The sequence below is a fragment of the Ascaphus truei genome, chromosome 9 (genome assembly GCF_040206685.1).
Source record: "Ascaphus truei isolate aAscTru1 chromosome 9, aAscTru1.hap1, whole genome shotgun sequence".
Taxonomy (NCBI): domain Eukaryota; kingdom Metazoa; phylum Chordata; class Amphibia; order Anura; family Ascaphidae; genus Ascaphus; species Ascaphus truei.
Window position 1 is genome coordinate 24162897 of NC_134491.1, and position 17040 is coordinate 24179936.

General features: G+C 39.5%; 2 protein-coding genes across 7 annotated transcripts in view; one reads left to right on the forward strand and one right to left on the reverse strand.

The window, feature by feature from the left end:
* Positions 1-4134, forward strand: part of ATL1 (atlastin GTPase 1) — a 41917-nt gene extending 37783 nt beyond the window's left edge. For 4 of the 6 annotated variants that reach the window (XM_075613843.1, XM_075613845.1, XM_075613844.1 and 1 more), the window contains one exon: positions 1-1199. In XM_075613843.1, coding sequence (XP_075469958.1) covers positions 1-162 — 162 coding nt within the window. In that variant the 3' untranslated portion in view covers positions 163-1199. The other 2 variants (XM_075613847.1, XM_075613848.1) reach the window with 2 other exon arrangements.
* Positions 3226-17040, reverse strand: part of SAV1 (salvador family WW domain containing protein 1) — a 14443-nt gene continuing 628 nt past the window's right edge. Inside the window, exons 2-5 of the mRNA XM_075613850.1 lie at positions 13401-13847; positions 9582-9852; positions 8929-9084; positions 3226-4158 (exon numbers count right to left, since the gene is read on the reverse strand). Of these exons, the coding sequence (XP_075469965.1) occupies positions 3960-4158; positions 8929-9084; positions 9582-9852; positions 13401-13847 (1073 nt within the window). The 3' untranslated portion in view covers positions 3226-3959. The remainder of the gene's footprint in view (positions 4159-8928; positions 9085-9581; positions 9853-13400; positions 13848-17040) is intronic.

The following is a 17040-nucleotide window of genomic DNA, read 5'->3' on the forward strand; positions in this document are numbered from 1 at the left end:
GGAAGTACAAATGAGGTAAGTTGTATCCCAGCTTTGTCAAATAGTTGTGTGGTAAATAAATGTTCTAGCATGACACATTTCAGAGAGATGAATGCTTACACATGCCTAGCAGTCTTGTGCCACAAATATGTGCATGCATGTAATAGATTTGGCTCAAGTTAATATTGGTAATTGAAGTTTGTTAGTTACATTATATTACAATTGCTCTAGTTTTTTTTTTTTTACACTTTGAAATATTTATATTAACAAAAAACAAAAAAAAAAAATGTGAAGAATTGCAGACCATGTGTATCTAAGCTACATAGAAGATAAGACTGTGGGGCAAAATCCCAAATATACAAAGCAACCACGCCCTGCCAGGGGCACTTGTGCACCAGTCACAAAATGAAAATTATCTTCTATACCACTTTACACTTATCAGATTTTTAGATAATCAGAAGTGTAACTACCCCCACCCCTTTTTATATGATCAAAAAAGATAAATTGATTGGCAACCATTTGCATGTTTTTATAATTAATTTCTTAGCATGGCCACCTATTTTATTCTAAAATGCTCATGTATATCAACCATTTAAACTATTTTTATTTTAAATATTTTGTAAAGTGTTTCCCTTTTTTTAGTGTTAGACACAATATTTTGTTCTATATGCCTTTGAGACATTTTTCTTTTTTAGGCCTTTAAGCCGTGGATTACTCATTTTGTCATTAAACTTTTATGAGACTCTAAAGGCAGAAAACTATTTTTGGCGGAGTCTGATAGCGGACACCTCCCTTTTTGAAGATGCAACATCTACCACCCAATTTCATTTCTGAAACATGTTTTTCAAACTTTTGAAAAAAATGTGGTACAACCAACTGGGGAAAAAAAATTTTTTTTTTTAAATGATTGATATTCAAGAGCAGATTATTTTTTAGAAAACGATTTTGCTGAAAATCAGCCCATTTTGTTGCAAGATGGAAAACACATTTTTGTAGCAATAGCACTAAAGTGTCAGGCAGTAAGAGATGTTGCATGTTTTGGTTTTCAGCAGATCTATACTACATTTGTCAGTCTGAATTTCTGTAATTTTGTATCTTTACATTTCCAGGCTCTATACAAACTTTACAGTGTTGCAGCCACCCACAGACATTTGTACCACCATGCTTTTCCTGCACCACAAGCTGGTGCTGCTGCTGAAGAAACAGAGAGAAAAAACATGTAGTCACGTTTTTCTTCTTCTTTAAACCTTTTTGATGCTGTAATGCAGGGGTGGCCAACTCCAGTCCTCAGGGGCTACCAACAGGTCAGGTTTTCAGGATATCCCTGCTTCAGCACAGGTGGCTCAGTCAAAGACAAAAGCAAGGATATTCCGAGAACCTGACCTGTTGGTGGCCGGGGAGGACTGCCGTTGCTCACCCCTGCGACATGGTCAGCAGCAAGTCACCATACCCTCCGGCAAAGAAGAGGTTAATAAGATGCATGAACATTAGTGTACACCTATTGTTATCATTCAAGCATTTTGTCCCATTGTACCCATACATATGTATGGCAAGGAGGTCTCATGTTTTTGCATGAAGGATGCAGAGGAAGAACAAACTCCTTTATCAGGAGACGCCAATGTTCTGTCACATGCTGTATATGACTTTTAATGACCACTAAGTTTGTGGAAGGTTTGTGCGCCCAGTGTGGCTTTATTTGTGATAGACACAAAGCAGCTTGTCTCCTGCTAATTGAATCACTCCAGGTCAGGTCATTGGTAACTCCAGGTGAGGATGGTAACTAAACTCCTGTAATGCAAGGAAGCTAAATAAAACACTCAGATACACATGTTATCACTGAGGGTGTTGCTAATTTAAATTAAGTACGGTTAAGAATATACATTGTTCAGTTTTACAGTATTGCTGGAAATGAACTCAAAACATTTGTAATTCTGTCACACTCATGTAATTGTATACTGTGAATTTCTACCACTTATCGAAATATGACAAGTAAACCAAATTAAATCACTGCAAGAAAGTTTCTGAAATGTGAAGTTTAAAAGCACTGTTACACCCCATTGCTTTATTTGCCCTTCAGTAGGGAATACGCATCAATTTAGATGAAAAATAGGCTACTGCAATGAAAAGATTGTGACAAACCCCTATATTCACAGATTAAGACACCTGCTGTGGTGAATTTCAAACTACAGTATGTATTAAGTCTCCCAGCTCCAGCTTAGAGATCACATCTGGTGAAGTGACCTTTGCAGTCTCAAGCTTATGCACACAAAAAAACCTTCTATGATGGAGATGTTGGTGCATTAAAAAAGGTATCACAACCTATAAAAACAGATTTTGGAAACCAGATTGTAGAATTTTGGGAAGGGCTTTGTGGTGCCCTGTGTTCTGTGTCGAAGTGCAACATATTGCATTTGGCAGGACGAAAGGATATATAGTAAGCTGTGATATAAAATCAGACTCACTTTAACCTTTTCAGTGTCGCAGAATCCCGGGCATTTGCAATCATGTGATCGCTTCAGCCATCACATGACCAACAGCTGACAGACATGGAGGGGGCTCAATGTGTTACGATCGAGTTAACCACCCCGCTGGCACTTTCAAAACTAGCCATTTCCCACACATGACGTGCCGGGTACATGAGGACACTGAAAGGATTCCTCTCACGGTATCAATATAGTGCATTAATGTTAGAAAGCGGTGATTGAATAAACAAAGGGTGGCCAACTCCCGTCCTCAAGAGCCACCAACAGGTCAGGTTTTCAGGATATCCCTGCTTTAGCACAGGTGGCTCAATCAGTGGCTCAGTCAATGACAAGCACACATACTAATGCAGGGATATCCTGAAAACCTGACCTGTTGGTGGCCCTTGAGGACTGGAGTTGGCCACCGCTGGAATAAACCAAATTCCCAAGAGCTAGAATGGGGCAGTAACAAAATTCTCAAAATTGTGGTAAACGATCAGCTTTGTAGGTATCATATAGAGCTATTAGAAAAACATTTTATACAACTTGTGCTTAAACTGTAACGTTAATTTTCTAACTTCCATCATTAGTTTGATCTTGTAGAATAGCAGCAGAGACCATGCTAGTTAACACTGCAGTTCAGAAGTGGGCTTGCAATGCACTTCAAAATATTACTTTAAAGGCGAAAAATAATTCCTTTCCTTGTCAGAGACCTAAATAGCAGTGAATTAATGAGAGACACAGACAGACAGAGAAAATAATAATACAAAAAAAGGGGACCAAGTAGCTTATACAATATTTTAATACAAAAAATAAATGTATTACAGTTGAGGTATTTACAAAATCTGTCTGAATGGAGGCGTTTGCATTATATAGTGGACAGAACTCAGGCATAAATAAGATAACGCAATGTCTTCAGAATTGGTAATAAACCAAATCTGTATGTATACATGATGCTGAAATCAAGTGGAATTCTCTATATAAAAAGGGTATTCCTAATTTGTGGTTAGCCAACCTCAAACACTGTAAAGAACATAATTATTATTGCATTAACCTATATGCTACTTCAGTCAATATAGTTATTTGATGTTTATAATAAATATATATTGATAACAGATGTATCTTGGAAAATATAAATGGATCCTTACATTGTAAGTAAAACATGAGTTTAGTTCTTTACTCAGAACTCACGAATACAACAGCTGATCTAAAATAAAAAGAAATGCTCTTTTGCACTGGTAACCGCTTATGACCTTGGAAAATGGGTCTGTGTACGTATCCCACCAATAAAACATTTTCTGATCACGATTTTGCCGCTTTACCTACCTTGTGTTACTCACAGTTTCAAACAGAAGGGGATGCTTTTTTATTTGATCAAGTATGACTATTTTTAAAGTCATTTTAAGTAAATGGTTGTTTATCAAAATTAAGAGAGGGACGTTCTTTGAGTTCCTGTGGTAAGGGCAAGTTGAAGCTGTAAAGTTCACTATACGAGTTTAAAGGAAAAAAAAGGGATTGTCAGAAGTTCTTGCTGTGCTGTGCATACCACTGTTGCCTTTGTTTGCGAGTCTCCACCTCAGTGATAAGTGCCTGTCTATAAGCTTCGTACAGTTTAACAATTCGTTCCAGTTCTTTCATGAATAGCAGCTTCAGCATACCCTGGTAAGTGTCCAAATCTGCCAGCTGGAAAAGTTCCCACTTCAAAATGTGGTCATATCTGTGAGGAGAAAGAAAAACATGTCAGCAGCAGAATGATTCCACAGTGCAGTCAAGCGAAAGAAAGCAATGGACAAAATCAAGATTTCTTTTTGTACACAAATATAGTCAATGGTAGTTTCAAAACATGCATAGCCTGTAACATCATAGCAGTAACTTAAGTCTCTTTTTTTGTTTTTGCTTTTCCAAGTAATACCTGCTAAAAAAAAAAAAAAAAATACTCACTTTGTTACATTATACTAATCTCAAAAGTTGGAAGGACCCAGGACATACTTGAAAACGAGAGGTAACTCTCAATGTATTACTTCCTGGTAAAATATTTTATAAATAAATTAAAAATCACCTATATCACACTAGTCCTCAAGAGCCACCAGCAGACCAGGAATTAGGGATATCCCTGCTTCAGCACAGGTGGCTCAATCATTGACAGCCATCTGTGCTGAAGCAGGGATATCCTGAAAACCTGACCTGTTCATGGCCCTTGAAGATTGGAGTTGCTCAGCCCTGGTCTATGTTGAACATATTAGACATATCCCTGTCTTCAGTTCACTTTGCCTTAGGCGAGACTGTCCCTTTAATTAACTTCCTGTTGTGGAGAGGGGTGAAATAAAAAAAATATTTTTTCAGCTCCTTCTGAGTCAAAAAAAAAAGAGTGTCCCTTCTAGGAGCTGTAAGGTTGTAGACATGAATTTTGCCAGACATCTATGAAATACCTTCAGAGAAAAAGTATATTATGGCTATATTCTCTAAAAACAAGTGTCAGCATCCAATTAGAAACTATGAGAATAAGGCTGGGGGGGGGGGGGGGGGGGCAGGAGGAGGAGGTGTATGTAGGTAGCTGGCTAGGGACTGCACATCAAACCAGCTCCAGCCTATAACAATAAATATACCTCTGTTAAAAGAACAGCTCATTAACTAAAATGCACACAAAGGACTATTATTTCCGTACTCAGAGAACATGCCTCTGGCTGTTCCTCTTCTCTACAGGTTTCATAGCCCTTCCTCACAATAAATGCAAGCTCCTAGGATGGAAATGACCGAAGGACGAAAAGCATGGAGGGCGGCGGGGGGCGGAAGAAACTGAAGTGTTAAAATTATTATATATATATTTTTTTTACATATTTTATCTAATGTGGTGATAAAGACTGTTAGTTTGCACACAGAAACAAAGGTTACGGATATGCAAGAATTGAGCAGACCCAGAGAAACACAAAACATTTAATGCAAACACACCCACACAGGTTAGGATGCCATTATACAGGACCCCCCTGGCAGGATGTTGATACCTGAATTCAGCACAATTCCCAATTAATTGCTCCTCTCATTACAACATGGTCTTTTTTGGAGAATAAATAATTCACGAGTTAAACATTCCTCACTGCCTTTTTTTTAAATTTGCCTTTAATGAAAACAAAAGCTGCCGGTCGATCTGTTCTGCTATGATCGATCAGTGAAAATCCTGCTCTTGGGGCTAAACAAATGGCTGATTCAATCCTTGTCAGTGAAATGCAACAGCTGCAGTATATCTTTATATTATAACGGTCAACATGGTCTATTGTTGCAGCTTTCACCACAGATAGTCTCATGCTGGGAACACTGCAACACTTTCCTGTTTCTGATCATTTGTTGCAAATACTATTCCACTGATGGGGAGAGGGCAGGGCTCAAAAAGAGGTTTGCCAGAGCCTGCTATAGAAACCAAAGGAAAGGATGCTTAGTACATTACAAATAAAAAATGGCAGAGATGAGAAACAAATAAATGCAGCAAGTATCTAATACTACAGAACGGATATTAAAAAACAAACACTCACAGAAGGATACAAAACCTAAGGATACAAAACCTCCCCTCGCTTTCCCCATTACTAAGGCTAAGGCCCCGGCGCTGTAATGCGCGCCCGCGCTTTTGGCTGCGCGTTCCGGCGATTCCCCGGTCTGCAGCTCACTGCAGGAGCAGAGACCGGGGGGGGGGGGAGGGGCGTGGCGGAGGAGTGACGGGGGCGCGGCCATGACGTCACCCCGCAGGTTCGCCCTCATTGGCTAAACCGCCGGGGGGCGTGCCTAGCCGCTCGACGCGAGTTCCTGCTCTCAATTCTATTGAGAGCAGGAGTAGCTCTCGCGCGAGCGCTGCGGCCCCCCCTCGCAGCGGGCCCGGCGCCATTGCGGGGAGGGCTCACGTGAGCGCAGCGTCCGCCACAGCGGACGCTGTAGCAGGCAGCGGGGGCAAGGCCTTATCCTCCTTTGCACCCTTCCGCCTCAGGTGTCTGTTAGCACCTGGAGTATTGTTTACTCCCACATTCCCCATTGTGTATATTCTTTTGTGATTATAAGCCTACACATTAAATGTTCATTTTTGCAGATTACACCATTTTTTTCCATTGAGTGCTGGGAACTATTTTGTTTACTAGTATCATTTGGGAGGGCTGAGTACATAAAAAAGGAACATATTCCATGGATTTGCACAGCCAAAGAGAGCTTTGAAGGTGAAACGGTCGCATCAATATAAAAAGTTCCCATTTATTGAAGAATCGTTTCAAATAAACAAATGAAAAGATACAAGCAGTGACTGCTCACATGATCCTTCTTCAGTCCTGATACATCAAAGGATACACCCATAGCGTAAGTACACCTTATTTACGCATGATTATACAAAATCAATTACAAGTGTAATTAACAGAGTGTAATTTGTCACAGGGGGGAGGAACTACAGAATAAACTAAATATAAAGGAGGTGTACAAATAAACTATCCTTAAAACATTTTTTCCTGAACACACAAACTGAAACCCAGTGTGATATCTCCTGATGGCAGCAAAGTTTCCAATAAGATCTCTCAATGTTCTGACAATTTGAACATCTCCATTTGGTTCTCTGATTTAAAGAACGATCATCTAAAACAGAAGTGCACTACAGAGCCCTTAATCTCTACGAGGGTTAAACACAGCAACCACATCAGGTTAATAAATAAAATAAAAAACGAACCTTGCAAAACCGTTTCTATAAAATGTAAAATTGAGAAAACGTAAAAGTATACGGGTCAAAGTAAACCCTTTTTTGTTAGGTAAAAAACTGAAAGGATATATGACATGCTATGCTACAGTAGCAAAGAATTTATAGGAGGTACTATTTTCATAAGTTAAAATAGACTTTTTAAACAAATAAGGTGGAACAGCTGGCTGAAATGGCCCACTTGAATGTTTTCAAACATTTACAAGAAAACAAAGGCATGTTTGCAGAAACAAAAATCCTGACCTGTTGAGTCATAGGCTAGCGCAATGCTTTATAAAAAGAGGAAATCATGAGCGTTTTCGTATGGTTCAGACAATTATAGTAGACAAGGTTTACAAAAAAATAATAATAAATGGACATTTTCATCGAGTTGGACCTATGTTAAATACAGACACTTATCCTATATTTGTATTTACAGTGTATTGATCCAGAGGAAGGCAAGGTTGTATTTCCAAGGTTTTATCCAAATAAACCCCATTTTATTTCAATGCCTTGTTTTGCCTGTTGAATGATCCCAAAAATATAAGTGTGTTAAAAAAATCTGGTCTACTGTGACACATACCCTTCCAAAAAGGAGGTCCAGCAGCTATTGTATCTATCCATCTATTGTATCTGCCATCCCAGTCTCCATGGGTAATGAATTCCACATTTTAACTGCCCTTACTGTAAAGAGCCCTTTTCCTGTTGGTGAAATCTTTCATCAATACTTAAGGAATGACCCGTGTCCTTTGTACTGCCCTTGGGATGAATAGTTATTTTTCAAAGCTCCTTGTATTGTCCCTGAATATATTTGTATATATAGTAATATCCCCTTTGAGATGCCTCTTTTCTAATGTAAACACACCTAATTTAGTCAGCCTCTCCTCATAAGTCAGATTTCCGATCACCTTAATTCATTTGGTGGTTTTTCTCTGCACTTTTTCTAGTTCCATGTCTTTTATGGAGTGGTTCCCAAAACTGTACTCCATATTCACGGTGTAGACTTACTAATGCTTTATAGAGGGGCATAATGTTCCATCCATACCCATTTTAATGCTAGATAAGATTATTTGCTTTTGCAGCTACTGCCTGACATTGGGCACTATTGCTAAGCCTGCTGTCTACAAGCACTCCTAAATCCTTCTCCATCAAGGATTGACCTAAATTGACCCCCATTTAATTTGTAAGTAGCCTGTATACATGTTAAAACATATGCCACTCTTCTGTGACGCCATCAATAATATCTAAATTGGATAACGTGCTCTGTGCTCCACATAAAGCATCCACCCCCCAGATTAAAAACAAACGAGTAATCACGAAGAAAACTGGAAATGGTCCCCTGGAGATGAGCCATGCTATTTGTAGCTCTGTATCCTTACCAGTGAAGTGAAAAATGTTCTCACTGGGAATCTGAATGGGTATCCAATAGGAAACCGCTACGGATGACGTTGCAGCTTCCTATTGGTTTGATAACCTACCTGCATGTTAATTATTCACAACAACATCTTTGCTTTATTATCCATTTAAAAAATTGTACTGCTGCAGTGTTAACCCCTTCTGAAAGTGTAAAACATATAGGTAAAAAAAAGGAAAGACTACAATGTCAGCATCCTTTAACGGTCCCTGGTAGCATTTACACAGATCTAATCCCGCTTACTGCAGGTCCAGTTTGCCGCAAGTAAATTAATAGATTTACTGTAAAAACATAGATTTTTGAAGCATGTTCGGTAATAGAGACCCAAATACAAAGTGTTATTTTAATGTCCGAGCAAGGGAAACAAAACTCACTTTACAGGCGCCCTGGCATACACTTGCAACCAGTCTGGAATTTCTGCTGTGTGGTATGGATTTGCAGGTACAAGTAGTGGCTGGCTTCTTTCAACTTGCTGAGGCTGATAAGTTACAGGAGGGGGGAGAGGAGGTGGCTGATCATACCGGGGGACACTGCATAAAAATAAAATGAATAAAGCATGAGTGAACTAAACTAGAAGTATGGTGTTTCGCAAAGAAATAAGGACTTGAAATAACGTTCTAATGTAAGAATTTCCCGGAATGTATATAAGTGCTTGTAATTCTTGCTACCACATTATGTACAATATATGTATACAAATTGGTTTCTATTACATCAATCAACATATTCAAAGTATATAAAAAGTAAAACACGTGGGCTTTCTTATTGTATTATAATGAGGCAATAATCAAGCACACCAAAAAAGTAGAAAGTCAGAAAAGTTAAAATTAAAGTAATTTTAAGGACAAAGTCATAGCAGCATCCAACATTTCAGGGCATCCTATGTTACTGGCCTCCAAGTTCTTGATTATTATTATTACCACAACAAGATATAAAATCTAAATATAAATGTAACAATAATCATGCAAGAAAATAAGTAACATTGTAGCTGTGAAAAGTACAATATAAATACTGTATATTGTTATTTTACCTTGGAGCACATGGGTGCCTATATTGAGCTCTTTTATTGATATGGTCTACATAATAAACTCCAAACTCTGCTGACTCAACACGTTCCCAACCAGGGGGCAGTCCCTCCCTCTCAAGTGGATGGCTCCAATGTGTAGTGTTTGTATTGTGGTCTATGTAGTATCTTCTTCCTCGTATAGTCCAGTCCACTGTCCAACCAGGAAGAAGAGGTATATCCTCAGCACTGTGGTTTGTTAAGTTTCCTAAAGATGTAGCTGCAACTCTTCCAATGCCTAAACCAGCAACAAGATAAAAACACATGTATAATCAGGCCTAGTAAAAAAATAAATATGACATTTGCTTGAAGACATTTGTTGTGTGAGAAGTCCTAATTGAAAGTGCAGTAGTCAGTAACACCAGGAACGGAGCATATCTACCCAATGAGAGTAACAAGTTCCACTTCAGATTTAAATCAGACACACGCACAGACACACGCACAGACACACGCACAGACACACGCACAGACACACGCACAGACACACGCACAGACACACGCACAGACACACGCACAGACGACACACTTTGTTAAAATCCTAAGATGATAGAAGTACTGTTAGTGTAAACTACAGTACTTTATCCCCAGCCCTGTGCAATAATTGAACATGTGGGCCATAAAGATTGTAAAGCGTTAAACATAATGTGGTTAGGCGAGGAGCCCAGCTAAATCAAACAGCAAAGGGTTTAACACTACATTCTCTTTGGCATTTGTTGTGGTATGCACAGTATTATCACTGCCACCAAAGGAATCTCATCCATGATACGTATACTCATACCAAGGAATTTTATCACATCACTGCCTATTTGAAGCACATTTCTATTTCAAAAAAGCTTCCATGAAAAAAATAAAAATGTGCAAGAAAGCATTGCCTTCATGTGACCAAGTTTCCTCAAATATGTAAATTGTGTAAGATGTTTTGAATCTAAATCTCTAATAAAATAGGCCTAGTGTTGACAATGGAAAAATACTTCTGTGGGCAGCATATCGGGTCACCATCTTCCCACAGTGAGAAACCGGTACTGGAGTGTGCTCTGACATACTACTCCCGTAGTATCCATATGAAGAAATAGTTAAACATACTTTTAAAGCAGCAATACTACATTCCCCTCCTCCCCATAATTTTATATGTAAAGTATGTGACCACGTATAATTCTACATTCTTACCTAAACTGTCTTGTCTGGTGCTCCTGTTATAAATCTGTAAAAATCCTGATTGTGTGTCTAACATAATGGCCGCCTTTCAGTTCCAATCAATCCTTCAGTCAGTGTAACTCAGCAGCTAAAATGTATCTGGATATTACTAAAGTAACATTTTCTATTGTTACAGTTTGCCGCTCAAACTGCTGGGAATATCACAAACAAAAATGATCACAAAACAGGAACGTGTTGTATAGATCTTGCATTGCTTGGGAAGTGGGCTAAAAAAGGCTATAGAAATCAAAGGATGCTTTAAAACTCATTAAAAATGGCAAAGTTGAATATATATATATTTAAAAGTAATTTATCTAATATTGCAGAACTGATTAAAAAACAAACAAACAAAATACAATTTCACATGTTTTGCTGCTTTAAAGCTAATCTCTTAGATTACCTCACGGTTTGGAAAGTGCAACCAGGATATAGTTATACAAACCCCATAACTTCTAAACAAAAATATGAATGTCTGCGATAAACAAACCAATATCAGTCCTCTTACATTTATTTTTTATACAAAGCAGTCTAAAAAATACATTCAACCCTTTTTCATTCCCCTGTGATATTCTGAAGACTGCATTAACGTGGCTCTTGATTAAGCCCTTTGCCTTGTAATTCCATTTCTAATTTCACTGTTGGCAAAACACTGGAAGCAAACACAATACAGTATGATGAGGAAATACACTTCTAAAGTGAAAATATGCAATGGGCAGACACAAAAAGTTTTTTATTCTTGTTGCATGCCAAATCAGAGGCAATGCAGGCAGAGAGCAAATGTAAACCATCTGGGACAATGCTTTATCCCAATGTATAACAGGAGCTTTTGTTCTAGTCTTTCTCCTCCTTTCTTTTAACCCTTCGGGTGCCCCAGTAATCACTACATCATGCCCAAAGGTTTGTTTTTCTTGCTTTTATCGTATCCTTTGTTCCCATGGAGCACAGGCCACGATCTGTTCAGTAGTGAAACGGAGCACTAAACACCTCAGTTTCCTGGAAAATGGCCACCATAGTCACGTGCCCACGATTGAAAGTTGTCGCGTGACCGCATAGTGCTGGAGGGGAGGTGGCACAGTTTCAACAACCCTGCGTCACTCAAGACTGTACCCTCTTCTGCACCTCGTTACGCACCTACTCAGCTCTTCCGCTCAACCCAAGGTTGTCGTCTCATCTTTACCCATTTTACCCCTACAGCCCTCTCGCACTAATCTCTCCCTACCTATGGAACGCTCTTCCACTGAATACACGTCAAACACCTTCACCGTCCACATTCAAAGCTAAGCTGAAATTACGAACATTAAAAGCAGCATCTCATTCAACTTTCCACGCCTCTGCTATAAACTCCAGATGCTCTTGACTGGTACTGTCTATAAGCCTCCCTACATAGCGCTTAGATTGTAAGCTGTATGGGGCAGTCTCTCTCTGCCTTTATGTCATTTATCAGTTGCACTTACCCCCATTGTTTGTCATTTATTTACCTTGCATTGTAATTTGTAAACCTCTGCAAACATTGTTGGTGCCATATAAATACAATTATACATACATGTGCATTTTAATTCAGTGTGTACATCCCATGAAACCAAAAAAAATAAAAATAAACTATGCTTGGTTACACATTAAAAAACAAACAACGTACTTATTCAAACAAGATTATAACAGCTCAAGAAGAATTAGATTTTTGGGGCTAGAAAACACAACAAAAATCATTATCCTATATCTGTGGATGACAGAAACTATGTACATGTTGAGGCTTATTCAACAAAGTGCAATAGCACAGACTCTACACTACCGCACGGAAAGTCAGATTCACTTCAATGGAACTTTCCGTGTGGTAGTGATAAAACAGCGCTGTCGCACTATTGAATAAGCCGCATGGTCCTTACATTTGGTAAAAGTCTGACTAAAAAAACATCAGCGCTGCCAAAATGAGGGAATTAAGGGAAAACATCAAAGCTGCTCAGCTGTGTAATCGCTCAGGCACCATTTTTTGGCGGGGGAGGGGTCTCTGTCCTCTAAATAAGGGGTGCTCAACTCCAGTACTCAAGCTCCCTCAACAGGTCAGGCTTTCAGGATATCCCTGCTTCAGCACAGGTGACTCAGAGGCTCAGTCAGGAGTGTGGGCACTTGAGGACTGGCGTTAAGCACCCCTGGCATAGACCATGCTGAATTCTTAATTGAAGGCTATTTAGGGGACTCAGAAGCTGCAATTATCAGGGCTAATTTACAAAGCAGTTATTAAGAAAATAGTTTGTCAATATTTCTCCAAAAATAGCAAATTACTGGTGGATTTCTCCCCCCCCCCAAAAAAACAAACAAACAAAACAGAAGCAGAGTTGTCTAAAGGAGATCTGGAGCCTTAACACAATAGTCCAGAGGTTCTCAACTCCAGTCTTCAAGATCTTCCCCCTCCCCCGCCACAAATAGTCAGGTTTTCATGATATCCCTGCTTCGGGGTAGGGGGGGGGGTCTTCAGCACTGGAGCAGAGTCTATGCAATTTGAAACCCATAAAATGTATCAGTATAATGTTAGGTAGAAAATGAATACTGGAAAAAAAAAAGGGTATGTATTTGTATTGATGACTTTCCACCTACCCGCTGGATGTCTTCCTTGCCCATGGACCATTCTCTGCACTTGGTCATTGCCGTGTTCATAATACCTGTAGTCTTCATGTGCACGATCCCCTACTTGCCGCCTCCTTTGCCCATCGTAGTGTTGATCCGAGCAATAATATCTTGCATTTGCATCTCCATTTTCCATAACAGAATTAGCCTCCGTTAAAAAGGACTGAGAAGAGGAGCCATATTCCCTGGGAACATCACCCAATCCTCTAACTAAAAATGAAGGTGCAGAAAGTCTATTGCTTTCTCTGCGCAAAACTTCATGCGGTGGTCTCGGAATTGGAGTTCGCAGAAAACTCTGGTTTCTGGTAGCAGCCCCATCTCCTGCAGCGGCGTAGTGAGGGGGACCTGTATCTGGTGCACAGATGTCAGTCCGGCGTGGGATGGTCGGACCATGACGAATAAAGGACGGCATCAGATCTTCAAGAGAAGAAGTAGTGAATGTTTAATTGACAGCATAGCTTCCAAAAGCGTCTCATACACTAACATCAATCAAGTCAAACGGAAAGAGAGATAGATATATAGATATATATCCAACACACCCCAAAAAAAAGTTTTACACAGTTGTACATATTTGGATTCTGTTATATATTAAATGAATATCCCTTTTCTCTGGGTCCACTGAATTGAAGCAGATCAGCTTCATAATATCGGCTTTATAATTACCATACAAACAATGGATCAATCAACAATCAAGTTTAACTTCAAAAAGGAGTAATTCATGCTTTTAATCTTTTTTGTTTATTATTGTTTTTTTTTTTTTTTACATTAGTTTGAAGAAGGGGGTGAGGGGTCTCCAGAGCTGAACCCATTAATTTCAGCTCCAACCCGCTGCTTCCCGAAATACAGACCTGCAAAAGGGGGTGCCAGAGTCACGGCAAAATGTAAAGCTCCTGGGCCAATAGGAAGCCGAACCTGATAACGTCACAGCTTCCTATTGGCCTGTAGGAGCTTTGAAACTGCGTCATTGCGTGAACCCTGCTAGTCGAGTGGCTACCGCTACCCTTAGGCCGTGATTATACAGTGCGCGATGGAGCTCGTGACAACCACAAATTGCTGAATGCCCATGAGGCCGCCCCTAATGCAATCACGACAGAGCGCTTTCTGAAAATACATTTTTTTTTGTCTTTTCAAGCAACGGCCACGTCACGTGGGCGGCTGAACCAATCACGGCAAACCAGCCTTGTGACGTGTCCGCCACGCCTCCCCAATCGCTTCAATCACTGAGCACACATCGCTCGGGCAAGAGGAGCCAGCGATGAGCGCGAGTAGACGCACGCCAGCAAGGTGTATAATCACGGCATTACAGAGGTAAATAACTCCGGAAGCAGGGAGTTGCCGGAGGTGAAATTAATGGGATTCAGCGCCAGAGACCCCTAGGTTCAACCCTATGTTTAAAAAATAAATAAAAAAATAACGTCACCAGCTTGAATTGCCACTTTAAGAACAGATAGTCTCACCCCCAAACATTAGATACAATCTTGTTGATATCACTTGTTTACCATGGAAATATTAAAAGTAAATTAAACCTATTCAACATGTCACTATCCTTAGGTCACAAGCTATGAGGGACTGTCCCTTGATTGCAGTGATGCATAGGTCAAATAAAAGGTGTGCATGATGCGAAGAATAAAATCACTACTTGGTTATATATTAAAAACATATGTTCTGTATTCAGTATCTATTTTTCGTTCAAAGACAGAAAATTTGATATTAACTTTGTCATTGGTGTCCATTCTTGCATTCATTACTACACATCACCTGGGCAAGCTTCCAAGAAAAAGAAATGTAGTTTACACAGAGCTAGTAACAATTACGTAATGGCTTTTTAATGCCTATATCAATGTAAAATGAGAAGGCTAGTTCTGGAAAAATTACAAAAACATAAGTCATACTCAGACGTGACCATTTTCCTTAACCCGTTTTCTGCCACAGGTATGGCACACTAGGTCCTTGAATGGAGTACTCGGTCCCATAACTACTTACCGTTTTCATTAGCAAGATTAATAAAATACATCATTACAGCTGTTGGATAAAACTTTTTTGCTCTAGTTATGTATATTGTATGTGGACAACCTTAAAATGTAGCAGAAGATCTGCATATTCATCATAATGCCATTTCTATAGCAAAAAAATAACATGTACTCCACACAACTGAACAAAAACATTATAGGGAACTGTACAGGGAGGGTTTTTTTTTTTCCTTTCCCCGATTAGGGAGTTTTCAATGAAAACCACATTTCAACTTTACTTACTTTGGAGCACATGATGATACACAGAAAGATATCACGTTTCAGTTTCAACAACAAATATTAGAATTATATTTTAGTTAAGCCTGTCCTCACTCAGAGCAAAACACTTAATGGCCAGAGCTAAAAACTAAGTGAGCCTTTAAATTTACATTAACTGGATTTCATGGATTAAGATGGATTACTTGACTTCGGCATGTTACTAACTAAAATTGTAATAGCTTTTGTCTGTGCAGAAGGCAAACAGAGGGCGAGTCCTCCTGTAAAATAGCAGCAAACAATACAGTTGCTGTGAAGTGACAGTAATAAGGGCTTAGGTACACATTTGTATCAGCTAACTTTTGAAAGGGAAATCAATCTGATATTTTCTGCTCAGGAATATCTCTCTCTTTCAGCCCTGGTCGATCTACTGTGCTGGACAATGGCCTACCTAAAATAAATACAACACGCACACAAAGCCAGTGATGAATTATTATTTTTTAAACGTTCAAATAAACATTTAAGCTTCAATCGCCACCAGCCAAAAAATGCGTTATCATGAGAGTCTTATTGGCACATAACACAAAATCATATTTAAAACATTTTGATATTGTACATTTAGGAGGGGTTATTTTGGATCTCTGTAAAAAAAAAGTTATGGTTCCCTAATTAATCAAACAGGCATTCATCATGAATTTGAAAGGGGGGGGGGGATATCCATATAATGCAAATGTATTCATGTTACAAAGTGTAAGTCGGTCTTGTATGGGTGATTAAATCTAAGGAAATAAATGACTGAAGAAGAAGTTGTGCACTTTGTTATCTTTAAACCCTATATGTGGTAATGCCCTATAAATTTAATTCACTGGATCAGCTCCATGATTGACCTTACTGATTAATGCTACAGTAACCAACAGCGCCAAAGTTTGTTTTAAAGGAGGGGGGGGGAGGGGGTTAGACATTATCATCAGGGTGGGGAACCCTATCCCACACGGAAATAAGGATGGGATACTAGTGATGCTGCTGCGTACTATTTACTCCACACACAGATTTTCAGACTGAAGATGGGATTTACATTGTAGACTTGCAGCTAATAAGGGGGGTGGGTGATTCCAGTCCACAAGGGCCACCAACAGGTCAGGTTTTCAGGATACCCCTGCTTCAGCACAAGGTGGCTCAGTCGCTGATTGAGCCATCTGTGCTGAAGCAGGGATATCCTGACAACCAGACTTGTTGGAGGCCCTTGAGGAGACACCCACCTCTAAGTTAAAGGGTACAAGTAAGTCATGAATAACCCCCCCCCCCTCCCTTTCAGCAGGTATATGTCTGCCCTCCCACCTCCCCTGAATTCCTGATGGCCTTTACCAGAGTGACGTGACTCGACC